This window comes from Chiloscyllium plagiosum, chromosome 21 (genome assembly GCF_004010195.1).
Source record: "Chiloscyllium plagiosum isolate BGI_BamShark_2017 chromosome 21, ASM401019v2, whole genome shotgun sequence".
NCBI classification, from domain to species: domain Eukaryota; kingdom Metazoa; phylum Chordata; class Chondrichthyes; order Orectolobiformes; family Hemiscylliidae; genus Chiloscyllium; species Chiloscyllium plagiosum.
In genome coordinates, this window is record NC_057730.1 from 21,509,273 (window position 1) to 21,528,316 (window position 19,044).

General features: G+C 40.9%; 1 protein-coding gene across 6 annotated transcripts in view; it reads left to right on the forward strand.

Moving 5' to 3' along the window:
* The first annotated feature begins 699 nt into the window (after nucleotides 1-699).
* The window catches only part of LOC122560629 (CREB-binding protein-like), a 209,445-nt gene continuing 191,100 nt past the window's right edge, over nucleotides 700-19,044 (forward strand). For 5 of the 6 annotated variants that reach the window (XM_043711472.1, XM_043711474.1, XM_043711473.1 and 2 more), the window contains exons 1-2: nucleotides 710-1,787; nucleotides 4,069-4,811. In XM_043711472.1, the coding sequence (XP_043567407.1) occupies nucleotides 1,703-1,787; nucleotides 4,069-4,811 (828 nt within the window). In that variant the 5' untranslated portion in view covers nucleotides 710-1,702. Of the gene's footprint in view, nucleotides 1,788-4,068; nucleotides 4,812-19,044 lie in introns of all 6 variants that reach the window. The other variant, XM_043711477.1, reaches the window with a different exon arrangement.

Consider the following 19,044-nt stretch of genomic DNA (forward strand, 5'->3'; position numbering starts at 1 on the left):
CTGCCATAGAACTAATGTGTGAAATTTACTTTCTACACTTATTTACATCGCCATCTCTTACCTCCTCAAAAACACACTTCTTACATTTTGCTTATTTGACCATGCTTCTGGTCATCTGTCTAATATTATCTTATGAAAGTGTCATGTTGTTTGATGATGTTTTTGTGAAGGGCCTTGAGACATTTTTCAATGTTGAAGGTGCCATAAAAAACAAACTTTTAAAATAACAAGTCATTGAAATAGAACGCCTCAGAAAAAATAAAGAATACAAACGACGTTTCATCTGCGACTCCAGAACACCCAAAATTCGAGGGAGACTGACTGATTCGGTTGGCGATGAATGATACATTTTTCAATCTAGAGCAGTTGGAAGATATCCGAGCCGTTTATGCAACCTCAGTTTGTGAATCAAAATCTCCCTCTAAGGAAATGTTGAAGCTTCGTTAACTCTGGACCACCGAAAGGACATCTCTCGAAAACTGAGGCGTGACTTTGATTATTTGTATTTTCCCGCCCATTTAATTTAGAAACACTTTTTGTAAATAGTTATTTCGAGAACTCCTAAGCAGATATCACATTTATAACTACCCATCGAAAGTGGTAGTAAGTCAACATTTCGAATGGTTTTAATTGTGCTAATGTAATTATTAAGTAAATACCGTGAAATAATAATACACGTTTAATAACGTACAGCTATAAACACTTGAATATTCACAGCTCATTCACAGCTCGAAGTTGTATGCGCATGTCAATTTGATAGTAATCCCACAATGCATATGGGATACTAATGACGTAATATACGTTCGGCCTCTTGCACCCTTATTTCTTACGAACTCGACCAATCGGCAGGCGGCGCACGGATCACGCGGAGTCGTTATCGTCCGATGGAAACGTAGTTCGGGTGTTTCCGACGAGCAGCGATGACGGATTCGGCCGGTTTCGTGTACTTGGCTCCGCCTCCTCCTCCCATCCTCCCCTCCCCCTCCCTCGGTGGACGGAACGTCAGGAGGAAAAAAAACTTTAAGATCAACAGCCGCCATTTTGGTGGAAAATTTCATCCGAAATTTCGGAGGAATTGAACGGCGTCGGGAGCTGTGCTCGCTGCCTAGAGTATTCCTGAAAACCCATATTCGGTTACGAAATTCATACAGCCGTCAAATTACTGCGGGTCTGGGCGCCTCAAATCGTGGAAAAGCGATAAGATAAAGGGGACCGGCTGAAGGGGAGGGGGGAGGTGGTGTTTAAAAATCCGTATCCCCTTCGTTCCGCCGTACCAAGTCTCCGGGTGAAGTATTGTTTTCATCGGCTGAGCCGGCAGTGGTCTGGCGTCAGTCCCCGGCCTGGTCCCGGCCCTCTGCCGAAAATGCGGCCTGACTGATTGGCTCGAATTTGTTTTTTTCTAACTGCATATTAAAGTAAAGATAGGGGTTGGAAAGCTTTTTTCTTCCCCTGTGTGAGGGGGGAGTGGAATGGCGGAGCAGGGTGTCGCGTTAGGGGAATGGCGCTGTGGCTGAGGAGGAGCGGGCTCTCGGTGCTCGTCAAAGGCCCCAGGGCCTGCCGAAGTCGCTGCTGTGTCCGTCTTTATCCCGCCCACCACCCCCCCTCACCTTTCATGTTCCTTATATGAAACTAGCTTGAAAAGGGAGGGGGGAACAATTTACACATACAGATATATAAGATAGATATATATATATATAATAAAATGGCCGAGAACCTGCTGGATGGACCGCCGTCTGCCAAACGGCCCAAACTCAACTCGCCGGCGCTCTCTGCCAGTGACAGTACAGGTAAGGAGGGGATGTCGCCTGGGACAACCGGGGAGTATAGGTAGTTGTATACCTTCCCAACACCCCTTTCTATAGGTGGTAAATAAGAATGGAATGTGTATGTTTTGAAATTAAAGATTTTGGTAGAAATTTAAAACCGTGTTTTTTTTGAGAGAATATTGATAGGTTTTTCTCCTTCCCTCTCTCCATCTCCTGACCTCACAAAGTAAACTGGCAGTCTTTGCAATCGTACAATTGGCAAGGTTTGAGGGAGAATGGCCCAGAAACGCTGGAAGATCATAAGGTGTTCTTCGATGTCGTATATTTAAGAGACGAATAAGGAGTTATGAATTACTTTTGAGAGAATATTGCTTGGTGTAAAGTGATTCTTTAGCATTGGTTACATAACTTATTTCGAGCAGTTTATGGTCGGTAGTGATAGACTTGCACAATTATTTTCACACAAGATGCTAATAAAGTTAGACCTTGGTTTCGGTATGATGAAATAAAGTTTGTCTCGCATATTTGTTTCAAGTCAAGTATTCTTACATTGGAGAAATTAGACTATTGGTGAATTTCGCTGTGTGGAAAGCGTTTCGTTGAAACTAATGGGATACGTAATATAGTAGAATATATTTATGAAATATTTGCTGGTTAAAGTTGTTTAGTCTTTCAACTGACGTGACAAATGAAGTCGTAATTTGTTATTCTTACGTTAAAAAATGAATTAATCTCAGATTGTAGCGTTTCTTGGAAAATATACATCTGATACACTGTAAAACGTGCATGTCGGGAGTAGCAGTCTCCGTATTTTGGTCATTATTTTGTAAATAGAAACTTGTAGCGGTGGACTGCATTATGGCTGGTGGTAGTTGGCGGAAGCCCAGTGATTTAAATTGATTTCTGTGCTGTCTACTGACACAATGACACCTCCGTGTTACTGTCCTGTGGATTCTGGCGAGCCGAAAAATCTATGTCATCGTCAAAATCTTTTGAGTAATAGTTGCAGTTTGCCGTCCGAAATGCCCACATTTAACGGGAGAGAACCAACAAAACTGCAGTTGCCTGTGCATTTATTTTTGTTCTGCAGTAATTTAAATTGAATATCCAAACTGACACTAAGGTATATTGGAAGGCAGTAATAACTTTGGGCAGTTGAATTTGTGGGTAAGATTTTTAAACTAGTGTATTGAACTATTAATTCTGCATGTTTGATGTTTGCAATGGACAAATAAAAACAAAACGAAGCGTTTACCAAGATTTACTTCGGTAATCTATTTACCACTTTACACCATTAAAATATGAGAGCAAATGAATATTTTAAACTTGACTTTCATCTTTTGACAAGTAATTGTCGAATGCTACACTTGTGGACATGTACAATCACTGTGGGTGGTGGATACTTTGGCGCATTCTGTCTCTGAAGCTTGAACTGCAGCATATGATGTTTTAAATTATGCAGCACCACATTGAAGAAACACAGGTCATTTATATGTTCACAGACAGTTATGCTGGTTGTACGGTATCATTTGATATACAGGTTTATGAATCTAGTGTGAAACCAAGATTTAACTTAATCATCTATTATTTCCTGACCTTTTACCTTTGGAGCTACACCCACCATTGTAGTATAAAGCCTCTTTTCACAATGTGCAATGTCAGACTTGTGTTTTGGCTTCTAAAACTGTTACAAGTCACTGTAAATGTTTTTATTTGAAACACATTACACATTTCAGAAATGCTTACCATTAAAACAAATAAGGATACATATATGGTTATGAGGTTGAATAAGTTGTACTAGTGATTTGCTGAACAGATTAATCTCCCTAAAGTAGCATCAGGCACTGGTCAAGTTTAATGTATTGTCTACAAAAAGTTTTGGCTTGTTATTCAGTATTTAATGTGAAGTCAATACTTAATCCAAGTGTTGGGATAAATAATATTGAGCCATTCTGTAATTGAATGACAAACATTTTTTTTTTTAAAGTGGCTATTTTCCAAACTGTTTCAAAGTGGGGACTAACAGACATAGCTGATTGCCATACAAATCTTAATACGTTTGGAAGTTCATTAACAAAGATTAAGTTAGGGTTGGTTTGGTATGTTAAAGTAAATACTTAGCAAGATATTGCTCCTTTTAAATGGGTTTTAAAGAATACACATTGATATATTGTGATAAATCATGCCTTTGTGTTTTGTGTATTTTTGAGTAGATTTTATCTTTAATACAAAATGCTTATAATATGTACATAGTGCTCTTCTACAAATCAAATGCTAAACATGAATAACTTCTGTTTTACAGATTTTGGATCACCATTTGATTTGGAAAATGATTTACCTGATGAGTTGATCAGATCATCTGACCCTTTAGCACTGTCCAATGGTGGTGAACTGAGCCAGTTAAACAGCACCATTGGTCAGGATGCTGCTTCTAAACACAAGCAGCTGTCGGAGCTCTTACGGGCTGGCAGTGGTTCCAATCTCTCTGGAGGACTCGGCAACGTAAACTCCACCAACAACCCAGGCAGATCTTTGGACAGTCCTGGTCAGGGCCAGCAGAACAGCTCCAACCTGGGCAAAAGCCCTCACAATCAAGGGCTGACTTCATCTTCTGTTCTGGGGATGGCTGCCAGCGGTTCAAGTTCTTCAACCCCTGGCTCTCAAGCACTGAACACACAAGCACAAAAACATGGAGAGTCAAAACTTCTCAATGCTGCAGCATCGGGTATGGTGTCTGCCAGTAGCAGCCCAGCTGCTCAGACTGGGCCAGGTGGAATTGGCATAAATACCAATCTGAGTCACACGCATCAAGCTCTATTGAACAGCAGCAACAGCCAAGGTCTAATGCAGCAATCGCAACAAGGACAGGGCCAGGTGCTGAATGGCTCATTGGGAGCTGCTGGCAGGGGACGAGGGAGTATGCAGTATTCAAACTCTGGCCTGGGCAACTCTGGTAGTGTGTTAGCAGAGACTTTAGCCCAGGGATCAGCACAGATGGGTGCACACACGGGTTTAAACACGCAGCAAGCTGGAGCTATGGCAAAGGTAGGTAATGTTTTTTTAACATTTGTTATTGATACTGTTGTAACCATTGATTCTCATACTTGAATGATTCTGTATCTATTGTCTAATGATACAGCTATCATCTCCCAGAAATGATTGATTTCAAAACTTAAAGGCTATAGTATGTTCTTCTGCATCTTTTCTGGCAAGACAAGAGACCAATCAATGTGTTGAATACATGGTTGAAGGATGGTTTTTGTGGTGATTCGGGACATGAGTATGTTGTGTGTATAATTGACTGTTATTAATCTTAGGCTGCTTAAAGTGTTTTAGTCCAGAGTACCTGGTCTCATACTCACCTGAATGTATCTTTTTCTTATTTGCATGCACACATTCTCCGTACCCTTTTTGTTTTCTGCAAGTCTAATTTCCCCAGCTCGTGTCTTTATGCATTGCACTGTGTTTGCATACGTCTTGTGGTCTTTTACCCATTTATTCAATTTGTGTCTAATTTTAAACCAAAAATGAAATCACAGACAACGTACAGTCGTACTGCATCATCTAGCCAGTCCATGCTGACCATGTACCCAAAGTAAACTTGATCCTCATGTATAAATCACAAAAAGCTAGCATACAAGTTCAGAACGCAACAGAGAAGGCGAATGGAATACTAGCCTTAATTTCAAAGTCAACAGAGTATAATTGTAGGGAAGTTGTGCTAAAACTGCACAAGGGACCAGTAGAATGTACCTAGGATACCGTGAACAGTTTGGAAAATACATTTTGAGACGGCAAAAAGCGAGCTGTTTAGCCAGTTGCTGCATCAGATGAAGTGCAGACAGAAGTGGAACAGACAGATGAATCTACCAGGAGAGATTAGTGTCTGAGGCAAGTTAAGGCAGTCCATTATAGTTTAGGTAAAACAGGGCAGAATTGTAGAAGCATGAAATCCAGCAAAGGAGATAGAATTGATCATAACAAAATGAAGAGAGTGTGCTTTTCTATTTAATCAGTCATGTCTCTGGGGCATCTCAAAGCAGTTCACAGCCAATGATTTGCTTTTGAAGTGCAGGTGCCATTTTATTGGCAACCAACGTGCCTACTCCAAGGTCTTCCAAAACAAAGGCAATGAATGCCAAGTTGAATTATGTTTTTGTTGATTTTATTTGAGGAGTAATATTGGCTCAGGAGAACCTTCAGTATGTCACTGACATCATCTTTGTCCAAGTAGGTTGCTGGATTAAGTTTACTGGACTTCAGTTTAACATCTGAACCAAAAGTTAGCATCTTTAAGCATTCCCTCGCTGCACTGAAATATTAGCCTTGCTGAAATGGGGTTCACACTTTCCATCTTCTACCTTGGATGGTAGTTGTCTTTTCTCTAAGATGGGAAATCTCAAAACTAGAGGGCACATTTTTAAAGTGAGAGGAGAGAAATTAAAAAAAAACAAAATTTTTACAGAGAGGGTGGTTTGAGTGTGGAATGAACTTCCTGTAGAAGTGGTGGATGCAGGTACAATTACGATGTTTAAAAGACATTTGGATGGATGCATGAATAAGAAAGGTTTGGAGGAATATAAGCCAGGAGGAGGCAGGTGGGACTAGTTTAGTTTGGGGTTACATTTGGCATGTCCTGTTTGGACTGAAGGTTCTGTTTCTGTGCTGTATGACTCTGTGAAGCTGACTTATTATGCTGATGTTGAACTTCACTCTGTCCTTTTCCTGACTTGATTAAAGTATGATGAATTGAAGAATCATACATCGCGAAAAGTTAGTTTTTGCTGCTGCCAATGAATGGATGACCATACTTCAAACACTTAGTAGGGATCTCCTTGCTTCACAGCGCTATTTGACACCTGATCTTGTGAAATCTGACAATATTAAATGTTGAGTAACTGGGGATATACAAAGGTTACTGGGGTCTGAACATTGGAGGTAGCAATTTTTCTTTGGAGTTTCATGGAAAAGGTTGAGGAAGCCTAAATATTAGACAAAAAGAAATACTGAGAATGTTGGAAATCTGAAATAAAAAGAAAATAAATTGGAAATAGTCCGTTTGCCAGGCAGCATCTGAGAAAGGAAGCTGTTAATGTTCCAGGAAATGTTTGTTTCTTTCCACAGATTCTGCCTGACCTGTTGAGTATTTCCAACTTTTTGTTTCTTTTTATTCCAATTTGTCAGAGAATGAAGGTTGTGGAGACGTGGAGTGCAAAGTCTCCTTTCTGCGGTTACTGCTCTGTCAGAGATTCTGGGGCTAAGAACATTGAAAGAGTTACCCAAAGTGAACATCTCCCCTGGCTTAGTTAGATCAGATCAGGTATTATTCTCCGAGCTGAAAATGTGTTGCTGGAAAAGCGCAGCAGGTCAGGCAGCATCCAGGGAACAGGAGAATCGACGTTTCGGGCATAAGCCCTTCTTCAGGCCAAGGAGGAGAACTGTTTCCAGTATAAAGTATGAAAAAAGACTTTGTAAAAATCTTTTGTAACTGCCATATAAAAGTGATCTGTTTTTGTGATATTTAGAACATCCAGTTCTTGAATGGATGTGCAAAGTGCAAATGAGTTAGTCACAAAATAAATTAGTTTTAATGATTTTTAGGGGTAGATTTTTCAAAATTATAGTTTAGTCCAAAACTTAATGTTGTATCTTAAAGCAGAATATTTCCTTTGACCTTCCACCATCATCAGTTTGAAACTTTCCTGACTTGGGCAACTTAATAAAAACTTAATTAAAACTTCAGCAGTTCTGAAGAAAGGTCATTGGGCCAAAATGTTAACTCTGAATTCTCCCTTTAGATGCTGCCAGACCTGCTGAGTTAACATTTTGGCCCAATAACCTTTTCTCAGAACCAGGCAAAAGTGAGGACTGCAGATGCTGAAAATCAGAGTCTAGATTAGAGTGGTGCTGGAAAAGCACAACAGGTCAGGCAGCATCCGAGGAGCAGGAAAATCGACTTTTCAGGCAAAAGCCCTTCATCAGGAATGAAGGCAGGGAGCCTCCGGGGTGGAGAGATAAATGGTTTGGGGGGGGGGGGGGGGGTGGATAGGTGGGAATTCCAGCAATTTCTATTTTTGTTGTTGGGCAACTTAATTCTGTTCTTCCTTTCATGTAAATTTCAGAATGTCACATTGTGGGTTGCTTTCGTATAGGATTCTGGGTAATCCAAGATGGAGGATGGGAAAAATTTCTGGCTGTAAGAGCTGCTCCTTTTATTTTGAGGCATTTTGGGTGCTGGAGGTGATTTCCTCGAATTCCAGGAGCAGCAATTACTGTTTTATATGCTGTTGCATTGTTTTGGAACTTTGGAAAAAAAAGTCAAAACAACAGCAGTTTTTAAAGGGAGAAGAGCAGACAAAGGAAACATATTGTGAGGACAGTGCAGGAGAGAGAGAACCTGCACAGTTACTGCCTTTGCTGTTTTTGAATTCATGTGTCATTGGACATCGGAGTGCATCTGGGAAAATTAACAAACAGTGAATTTCACAACTAATCTTGGAGGAACCGGTTTGGGCGAAGTTCACAACACAGAATCAGATAAGTTAATTGTTGTTTTAAGTCTGTCCAAGAGAAAGGCTGTATTAGTGAGTACAGTGGGTTCTTTCTTGATTATGTGTTTTTGGAGATATGTCTCTTGATTAAACTTAAAATATAAGCCATAGCTATTAATTTAACCTGGTGCGGTGTTTTGTAGAGGAATAAGATGGTGTTATTTTCTGGGTCTGTAGATTGTGAAGGAGCAAAAATGGCCTTTACAGTGTCAGATGTGGGAGTTTAAAGAGAGTTTAAGGTGACTGTGGATTATATCTGCCATAAATGCTGTTGGATGCGAATTTTATCAGATCGAGTGGATTGGTTGGAGAGACAGATAGAAGTGATGAGGAATTTGCAACAGCAACAGTATGTGATGGGTGGCAGTTATAGGAAGGGGGGAAAGTCTCAGATACAGTCACATAGATGGGCTAACTCCAGGAAGGGTATGAGAGATCGGCACCTAGTGCAGGAGTCTTTTGTGGATATACCCATTTCAAACAGATATGCTGTTTTGGAATATGTAGGGGGTGATGAATTCTCAGGGGAGCGTAGCTTGAACAGCCAAGTTTCTGGTATTGAGACTGGCTCTAATGCAACGAGGGGTATGTCGGGTTCCAAGAGATCAATTGTATTGGGGGATTCTCTAGTCCAAGGTACAGACAGACTTTTCTGTGGCCAGCAGTGAAAAAGCAGAATGGTGTGTTGTTTCCCTGGTGCCAGGATCAAGGATGTCTCAGAGAGGATGCAGAAAGTTCTCACGGGGGAGAGGGGCCAGCAGGAGATCATTGTCCACATTGGAACCAACGATATAGGAAGGGAAAAAGTTGAGGTTCTGAAGGGAGATTACAGAGAGTTAGGCGGAAATTTTAAAAGGAGGTCCTCAAGGGTAGTAATATCTGGATTACTCCCAGTGCTACGAGCTAGTGAGGGCAAGAATAGGAGGATAGAGCAGATGAATTCACATTTTTAGATCATTGGCATCTCTTTTGGAGTAGAAGTGACCTGTGCAAGAAGGACAGATTGCACCTCAATTGGAAGGGGACTAATATACTGGCAGGGAAATTTGCTAGAACTGCTTGGGAGGATTTAAACTAGTAAGGGGGGGACCCAGGGAGATAATGAGGAAAGAGATCAATCTGAGACTGGTACAGTTGAGAACAGAAGTGAGTCAAACACTCAGGGCAGGCAGGGGCAAGGTAGGACTAATAAATTAAACTGCATTTATTTCAATGCAAGGGGCCTAGCAGGGAAGGCAGATGAACTCAGGGCATGGTTACGAACCTGGGACTGGGGTATAATAGCATTTACAGAAACATGGCTTAGGGATGGGCAGGACTGGCAGCTTAATGTTCCAGGATACAAATGCTACAGGAAGGATAGAAAGGGAGGCAAGAGAGGAGGGGGAATGGCATTTTTGATGAGAGAGAGCATTACAGTTGTGCTGAGGGAGGATATTCCTGGAAATACATCCAGGGAAGTTATTTGGGTGGAACTGACAAATAGGAAAGGGATGATCACCTTATTGGGATTGTATTATAGATCCCCTAATAGTCAGAGGGAAATTGAGAAACAAACTTGTAAGGAGATCTCAGCTATCTGTAAGAATAATAGGGTAGTTATGGTAGAGGATTTTAACTTTCTAAGCATCGACTGGGACTGCCATAGTATAAAAGGTTTAGATGGAGAGGAATTTCTTAAGTGCATACAAGACAATTTTCTGATTCAGTATGTGGATGTACCTACTGGAGAAGGTGCAAAACTTGACCTACTCTTGGGAAATAAGGCAGAGCAGGTGACTGAGGTGTCAGTGGGTGAGCACTTTGGGGCCAGTGACCATAATTCTATTCGTTTTAAAATAGTGATGGAAAAGGATAGACCAGATCTAAAAGTTGAAGTTCTAAATTGGAGAAAGGCCAATTTTGACGGAATTAGGCAAGAACATTCGAAAGCTGATTGGAGGCAGCTGGAAAATGGGAATCCTTCAGAAATGAGATAACAAGAATCCAGAGAAAGTATATTCCTGTCAGGGTGAAAGGGAGGCTGGTAGGTATAGGAAATGCTGGATGACTGAAGAAATTCAGAGTTTGGTTAAGAAGGAAGCAGATGTGAGGTATAGACAGGATAGATCGAGTGAATCTTTCGAGTTTAAAGGAATTAGGAGTATACTTAAGAGGGAAATCAGGAGGGCAAAAAGGGGACATGAGATAGCGTTGGCAAATAGAATTAAGGAGAATCCAAATGGTTTTTTACAAATATATTAAGGACGAAAGCGTAATGGGGGAGATACTAAATGAATATTTTGCAACAATCTTTACTGTGGAAAAATTTATGGAAGATATAGACTGTAGGGAAATAGATGGTGACATCTTGCAAAATGTCCAGATTACAGAGAAGGAAGTGCTGGATGTCTTGAAACAGTTAAAGGTGGATAAATTCCCAGAACCTGATCAGGTGTATCTGAGAACTGTGTGGGAAGCTAGAGAAGTGATTGCTGGGTCTCTTGCTGAGATATTTGTATAATCAATAGTCACAGGTGAGGTGCCGGAAGACTGGAGGTTGGCAAACATGGTGCCTTTGTTTAAGAAGGACAGTAAAGATAAGCCAGGGAACTGTAGACCGGTGAGCCTGACTTCGGTGGTGGGCAAGTTGTTGGAGGGAATCCTGAGGGACAGGATGTACATGTATTTGGAAAGGCAAGGACTGATTAGGGATAGTCAATATGGCTTTGATGTGTGGGAACTCATGTCTCACAAACTTGATTGAGTTTTTTGAAGAAGTAACAAAGAAGATTGATGAGGGCAGAGCAATAGATGTGATCTATATGGACTTCAATAAGGTGTTTGACAAGGTTCCCCATGGGAGACTGATTAGCAAGGTTAGATCTCATGGAATAAAGGGAGAACTAGCCATTTGGATACAGATCTGGCTCAAAGGTAGAAGACAGAGGGTGGAGGTGGACGAGTTGTTTTTCAGACTGGAGGCCTGTGACCAGTGGAGTGCCACAAGGATCGGTGCTGGGTCCTCTACTTTTTGTCATTTACATAAATGATTTGGATACGAGCATAAGAGGTACAGTTAGTAAGTTTGCAGATGACACCAAAATTAGAGGTGTAGTGGACAGCGAAGAGGGTTACCTCAGACTACAACAGGATCTTGACCAGATGGGCCCATGGGCTGAGACGTGGCAAGTGAAGTTTAATTCAGATAAATGAGAGGTGCTGCATTTTGGGAAAGCAAATCTTAGCAGGACTTATACACTTAATGGTAAGGTCCTAGGGAGTGTTGCTGAATAAAGAGACCTTGGAGTGCAGGTTCATAGCTCCTTGAAAGTGGAGTTGCAGGTAGATAGGAGAGTGAAGAAGATGTTTGGTGTGCTTTCTTTTATTGGTCAGAGTATTGAGTACAGGAGTTGGGAGGTCATGTTGCGGCTGTACACGTCATTGGTTAGGCCACTGTTGGAATAACAGTGTTATTCCTGAGCTACAGGAAGAGGCTGAACAGGCTGGGGCTGTTTTCCCTGGAGCGTCGGAGGCTGAGGGGTGACTTTATAGAGGTTTAAAAAATTATGAGGGGCATGGATATGATAAATAGACATAGTCTTTTCCCTGAGGTCGGGGAGTCTAGAACTAGAGGGCATAGGTTTAGGGTGAGAGGGGAAAGATATAAAAGAGACCTAAGGGGCAACGTTTTCATGCAGTGGGTGGCACGTGTATGGAGTGAGCTGCCAAAGGATGTGGTGGAGGCTGGTACAATTGCAACATTTAAGAGCCATTTGGATGGGTATATGAATAGGAAGGGTTTGGAGGGATATGGGCTGGGTGCTGGCAGGTGGGACTAGATTGGGTTGGGATATCTGGTCGGCGTGCGCAGGTTGGACCGAAGGGTCTGTTTCCATGCTGTACATCTCTATGACTCTATAATTGTGTGTTGCTTTCAATTACAAATCCTCCATTTCACACTGTTGAGAAATCAGTTTGTTTTGGTGTGTTGAAAGGAAGAGCTCGCATGAGAAATGCTTGTTGTAATAGTATACCATGTTTTGAGGTGAGTTAGGACAAGAGCTGCACGAATACTTGAACATCAGCCTCAGATTGTAGCCCAATCCAGCAGTTGATTCATACAGCAGGAATTTTCACATCCATTTTCCTTCATACATTAGTCATTTCATAACCTCCTAAATTTTGTCAAGTAAGTGTTAGCTAGTATTTTTGTGCAAGTTAATTGGTTCAAGAATACAACAATCTATGTGCGCATGCTTCCAAATAACTGCACCAGGCAGAACGTTGAGTGCTGAAATTAAGCACTTGCTGTTGTGGTGTGCACGTTAGGTTGTGTTCAGAAGCTACATTGTGGCTTGTCGATACCAATTCACTCAAGATGGTGTTATCATCACATGAGTGAGCTTGATATCTGCATCCATGCATGAACAAATATGGTATCCCTTGCAATCAGTTGTGTTAGCGGCAGGGAAATAATGATCTGATCAAAAATGCCCTTCATCACATTTTGTTGAAATAATTCCTGCACGATGTTATCTTCAAAGGTAAAGATCCTTTCAAAGGAGAGTTGATGCAAGTTTTGACTAAGTAGGACTTCTGCCTTTTTCCATAAGAAATAGCTGTATGACATCAGTTTTCTTGACACACACAAATTTATTAGTGGCAGGTTTTGGTTTGTGCAATCGTGCAATAGTGAAATCTTGAAATCCCACGCACAATGTACATAATTTGATATATTTAATCATCAAACTCAGCAAGTGAAGATGCACACAGCAGTTTTTTATTGAGCTAAGTTTTGTTGAGGATAGGTGACTACTGGATGATTAAAGTAATTGAATTGGGAGATAACAAAAGCTTGATAAAGGATTCCAACAGCTACTCAGCCGAGGTAAAAGCAGACAATGTTATAAGTGGAAATAAGGCTTTGTAGTGTTTAAAACCCAGCAAAGGCTCAAACAGTGGTTTTGCAAATAGTTCAAAGTTATTGCGAGGAAAAACCAACTGGTGGTGCCTCCAATGAGAAACTTGAAATGAATCTAAGAAGAGATCAAGGATTTAACATTGATAAAATGAGTGGAGCAATGCGAGTACAGTTGATCAAAGTTGAAACTTCAGAAGTCCCTCACCGTTGCAGTGGGACCTTGGTTGTAACTGATTGTGGAAGGTTAAGCCAGGAATTATGCCTTCACTGAGCTTTGGCCACCAATGTGTAAATGCAGAAACAGAAAAAATAGGACCAGGATTAGGCCATTCAGCTCTTTGAGCCTGCTCTGCTCTTCGTGATCATAGCTGATCATCCAGCTCAGTTTTTGCTACATACCCTTTGATCCCTTTTAGCCCTAAGAACTATATCTATGTCCTTGAAAACACTTGACGTTCTGTTGTCAACCACTTTCTGTGACAGAGAATTCACAGACTCATCATTTCTTTGTGAAATAATTTATTCGCATCTCAGAAGTAATGGCCTTCCCCGTGTCCTTAGGTTGTGTCCCCTGGTTGTAGACTCCCTGGTAATGAGGGACATCCTTGTGTTTATCTGATCTAGTTAGAATTTTATAGGTTTTTATGATATCTCATCCCCACCCCAACCTATTCTTTTAAATTCCAGTGTATACAGACCTAACCGTGGGTGGCACGGTGGCACAGTGGTTAGCACTGCTGCCTCACAGCACCAGAGACCCGAGTTCAATTCCGGCCTCGGGCGACTGACTGTGTGGACTTTGCACATTCTCCCCGTGTCTGCGTGGGTTTCCTCCAGGTGCTCCGGTTTCCTCCTCCACTCCAAAAATGTGCAGATTAGGTGAATTGGCCATGCTAAATTGCCTGTAGTGTTGGGTGAAGGGGTAAATGTAGGGGAAAGGGTCTGGGTGGTTTGCTCTTCGGCTTGTGGACTTGTTGGGCCGAAGGGCCTGTTTCCACACTGTAAGTAATCTAATCTAATCTAACCAATCCACCCTCTCTTTATACGTCAGTCCTGTCATCTCAGGAATCAGTCTGGGGGTAAACCATTGTTGCATACTCTGACAAGAATATCCATCCCCAGATAAGGAGACCAAAACTTCACAGAATTCTACTTTTCTCAACAAGGCCCGTACAATTGCAGCAACACAACCCTGCTCCTGTACTTGATTCCTCTCACTGGAATGCCATTTGCTGCATTCACCTGCATGCTTACTTTCAGTGACTGGTTTATGAGGACACCCAAGTCATGTTGAAGCAGCTCTCTTTTTCCAATTGGATAACTGCCTTCCTATTTTTGTTTGAAGAAAGTGAGGACTGCAGATGCTGGAGTACCAGGGTTTAAAAATGTCATGCTGGAAAAACACAGCAGGGCAGGCAGCATCTGACGAGCAGGAGAATCGACGTTCCTGCTCCTCGGATTTTTACTTCCTATTTTTGTTGTTAAACAACCTCACATTTATCCATATTATACTTCATCTGTTAAGCATTTGTCCACTTACTCTATTGTCTAAATCACGCTGAAGCACCTCTGCATCCTCCTCACAATTCAGTCAAAAGTAGCATGTAATGTATTGATTCATATTAAGGCTGTGAATAGGTAGTGACTTGTCCATGAGGTAAGTGGAGATTCTAGAGGGAACAGTGGAGTGGGCAGTGATTCACTGCTACAGTTCCAACGGCTAATGGTAGGTACAGTGTGAGTGAGTGAGTGAGTGAGACAGACAGACAGACACAGAGCCCCGGTTGGGAACTTGACCAGAGCGAGGATAAGCAATATGGGTTTGCTGGTGATGAGGAACTAGTAAAAAGCATCTCAGAGGGCCTTTGGGGATGCCGGTAGAAGCACCGCGGGTATGCAAGGTTACTCCAGGGAGATGAAGCTGCAGAGTGGAAGTGCACGGTAGTAATGAGCTCTATTTTAAGATACTTTGGCCTGATTGTTTCAGGAATGCACATTATCCCAGAAATATTAATATCAAAGGTATCCACTTGATGTTAACTTGTAGCACTTCATGTTGTGCAGCAATTTGATGTAAACATTATTGTAGTCCCTAGAGATGGAATTGAATTTGCAACGGATGTTAGAGTGGAATCATAATATGTATAGTAAATTCAAGATAAGATAAAATCAATGGTTATTACCATCACTGCATGGAAGCCCACAACACTGTAATAAATTTTACTAAATCATTAATGTGTGGAGTCCACTGTAGTCAGTTTAAAAATAGTGTTTACATTCAAATACAGTATCATTTTGAATTGATGTGCATAAATACAATCTACTGAATATGCTGTTGTTTGTTATAAGAGGATAGGTTGAATTATCTAGTAAGCAGCAAAAATCACAGGAAGATTGGAAAATGGTACCAGTAAAATAGTTTCAAAAATATTTATCTTATAATTCTATGATCGTTTCATGTCCAAGAAAACCTATTTAAGGTTTTGATTAATTTTAGTTCAACATTAATGTGTCATAAAAACAAGTTTGTATAGAAATCAGTGAGATTGCGCTGATATTCTGATATTTTGGCAGCACTTATGAGGGTGTTAATTATGAAGAATGTTGCAGAATAGGCAGAAATACTGTCTGTTTTGGCTTTGGAATTTGATTTTCTTTAGAAATTCTTGTTCATCTTTGAGAATTCCTTAAATTGCTAATTATTTTATGTTCATGCTTGGTCCCCTTTTAAAATAGTGTATTTGTAATATTATGCGTGGTGACTGTATTGAAAGTGAATGAAACCATTTAATCAGTCAACTACAAGAGAAGGCTTGGAATCCTGTGGCATGTAACGCAACTCCTGACTCCCCAAATCTGTCCATTAACTATAGTGCTCAAGTCAGGACTGCTGTTGAGCAACTCTCAACTTGCCTGGATGAATGCAGCTCCAAAAACACTTAAGTTTGACACCATTGAGGACAAAGTGACCTGAATGATTCTACCACCCATGCTTAGTAGCAAGAGTGTGTATCATCTATGGGATTTCACTAAGGCACCTTTGCACCTTCCAAATCCAAGTAAGGACATGAGAAGGGCAGCAAATACAGGGAAACACCTTGGCCTACAAGTTCTCCTCCAAGCCACTTAACTTGCTTACCTGAAAATGTATGAGTTAGCCCGGAAGTGTCGTTGAGTCAAAATCCTAGCACGTATTGCACCTGCCCCCCAGCTTCGTGTGTGTACCTGCACGAAGTGGACTGCAGCAGTTAATGAAGATAACTAATCATCACTTTCACAACCATGATAGACAATAAATACTCGCTTAAATGGAAAGGAGAATGATTCCATAGTTGCCATTCTGAAGTAAAATCTGTTCTCTATGGGCTTGCCAAATGTGGTAAAGTTACATTTTGATTTTTGTTTTTATTGGGTGCATAATAAGCATGTATTGACAGTTTTGTCATGCTATTATGAAAGTAAAGATCAATCTTATAAAGAATTTTGATTTTTTGCTGTTATGCATTGTCATATTTGCAGCAATCTCAAAAGCAGCATTTATGTACCATCTTTAGCATAATCAAACATCATTTAATGGAGGCTTTATCAAACAAATCTTGATATCAAGTCTGTATAGGGAAGGCAGCCAAATGTTTTGTCAGAAAAAAAATTTAATAAGCATCTCAAAGGAGGAAAGGACGTGGAAGGGTTTTTGGGGTGAGCAAGGAGATTTCCTTGTGGGGACTTTGGCAAATAAAGGTGCAGCTGCCAATAGTGGAGTGATTTAAATCAGGGGTGTCCTAAAGGCCAGAATTAGATGAGCAGATACCTCCGTATTCTGAGGGTAGAGGAAATTACTTAAACTTGTGAAGTGTGGAAGTTGGGAGGCCAGCCAAGAGTCTATTTTAATCGAGTTTAGAAAAACCAAAGGTATGGATGGCACATAGCTCGGAATTTACACCAGCTACTGACAAGTGGTTTTTGGTCTATTTGAAGGTTTTAGTGTATTTCTTGAGGGCTTTGCAAACAGTTTTTTATGAAGTGGCGGGGATCGAATTTAGTAGATCTTTACAGTTCACCTATTTTCTGCCTTGGTCAATTTCATTAACTTAAAGATTTTAATTTAAGTTTAATTAGTAAATATTTACAGTTACCTTGGGCCTAGGTAAACTTACAATTTCTAAATTGTTAAGCAGTACCATTTCAGATTTGGTGTTCATTCTAGAATAATTCTTTGGTAGGATTGGTTTCTGTTAAGTACATATTTAGTAATACTAATTAGAAGTGTGTCCTCATAACAAAGTCATTTCTTGTCAGTAATATTTTCATACTATATAAATATGTGAGTCAGTGTACTGTATAGACAACCACAAATTTTTAGTAAAAGTATGGTTGCATTAACAGTGCTGCTGTGAAAAATCCAAAAAGATATTGGCAGAAGTTAAGATGATCTTGCCAATCTGAAACATGTTGAGCTTCGTGGGCCAGCTTCAAGCTTTATTTAAATTATGGTCAACTGAAAAATGGCATACAACTGTGGCCGACAAATTAGGAGCAGGAGTAGGTCATCTGGTCCCACAAGCCTGCTGCGCCATTCAATAAGATCATGATAACTGTGGCCTGAACTCCACATTTTTTGTCCATGCTGGAATGGACACAAACAAGAAACTCTTCTTTCCTTGAGTTGAACCAAAGTAAGAAGATATGAATTGTTAAATCAACAATTAAAGCTGCTACTAATACGTTGCAGTGAAGATGATGTGGAGTGTGTGTGGGTGGAATTGAGGAACTACAAAGGCAAAAAAACCATAATGGGAGTTATGTACAGACCTCCTAACAGTGGTCAGGACCAGGGGCGCAGCATGTACCAGGAAATAGAGAAGGCATGTCAGAAAAGCAAGGTCACGGTGATCATGGGAGACTTCAATATGCAGGCGGACTTGGTAAATAATCTTGCCAGTTAATCCAAAGAAAGAACATTCATGGAATGCTTACAGGATGGCTTTTTGGAACAGCTTGTCATGGAGCCCACAAGGGAGCAGGCTATTCTGGACCTAGTGCTATGTAATGAACCAGACTTTATAAAAAATCTTAAAGTAAGGGAACACTTAGGAAGCAGCGATCATAATATGGTAGAGTCTGCAGTTTGAAAGAGAGAAGGCAAAATTGGATGTAATGGTGTTACAGTTAAATAAAGGTAACTATGAGGGCATGAGAGAGGAACTGACGAAAATAGACTGGAAGCACAGCCTAGCGGAGAAGACAGTAGAGCAAAAATGGCGGGAGTTTGTGGGTAAAATTGAGGACACTGTACAGAGGATCATTCCCAAGAGAAAGATTATCCGGGGGGGGGGGGGGGGGGGGGGAATAGACAGCCATGGCTGACAAAGGAAGTCAGGAAAGGTATTAAAGAAAAAGAGAGATCCTATAAAGTGGCCAAGAGCACTGGGAAATCAGAAGATTGGGAAGGCTACAAAAAAAAACAGAGGAAAACAAAGAGAGAAATAAGGAAGGAGAGGATCAAATAGGAAGGTAGGCTAGCCAGTAATAATAGAAATGATAGTAAAAGTTTCTTTCAATACATAAGAAACAAACGACAGGCAAAAGTAGACATTGGGCCACTTCAAACTGATGCTGGAAGCCTAGTGATGGGAGATAAGGAAATAGCAGGAGAACTTAACAAGTACTTTGCGTCAGTCTTCACAGTGGAAGACATGAGTAATATCCCAACAATTAAAGGGAGTCAGGGGGCTGAGTTGAATATTGTTGCCATTACAAAAGAGAAAGTGCTAGTGGGCGACATCCTAAAGTTCTGAGGGAGGTGGCTGAGGAAATAGCAGAGGCG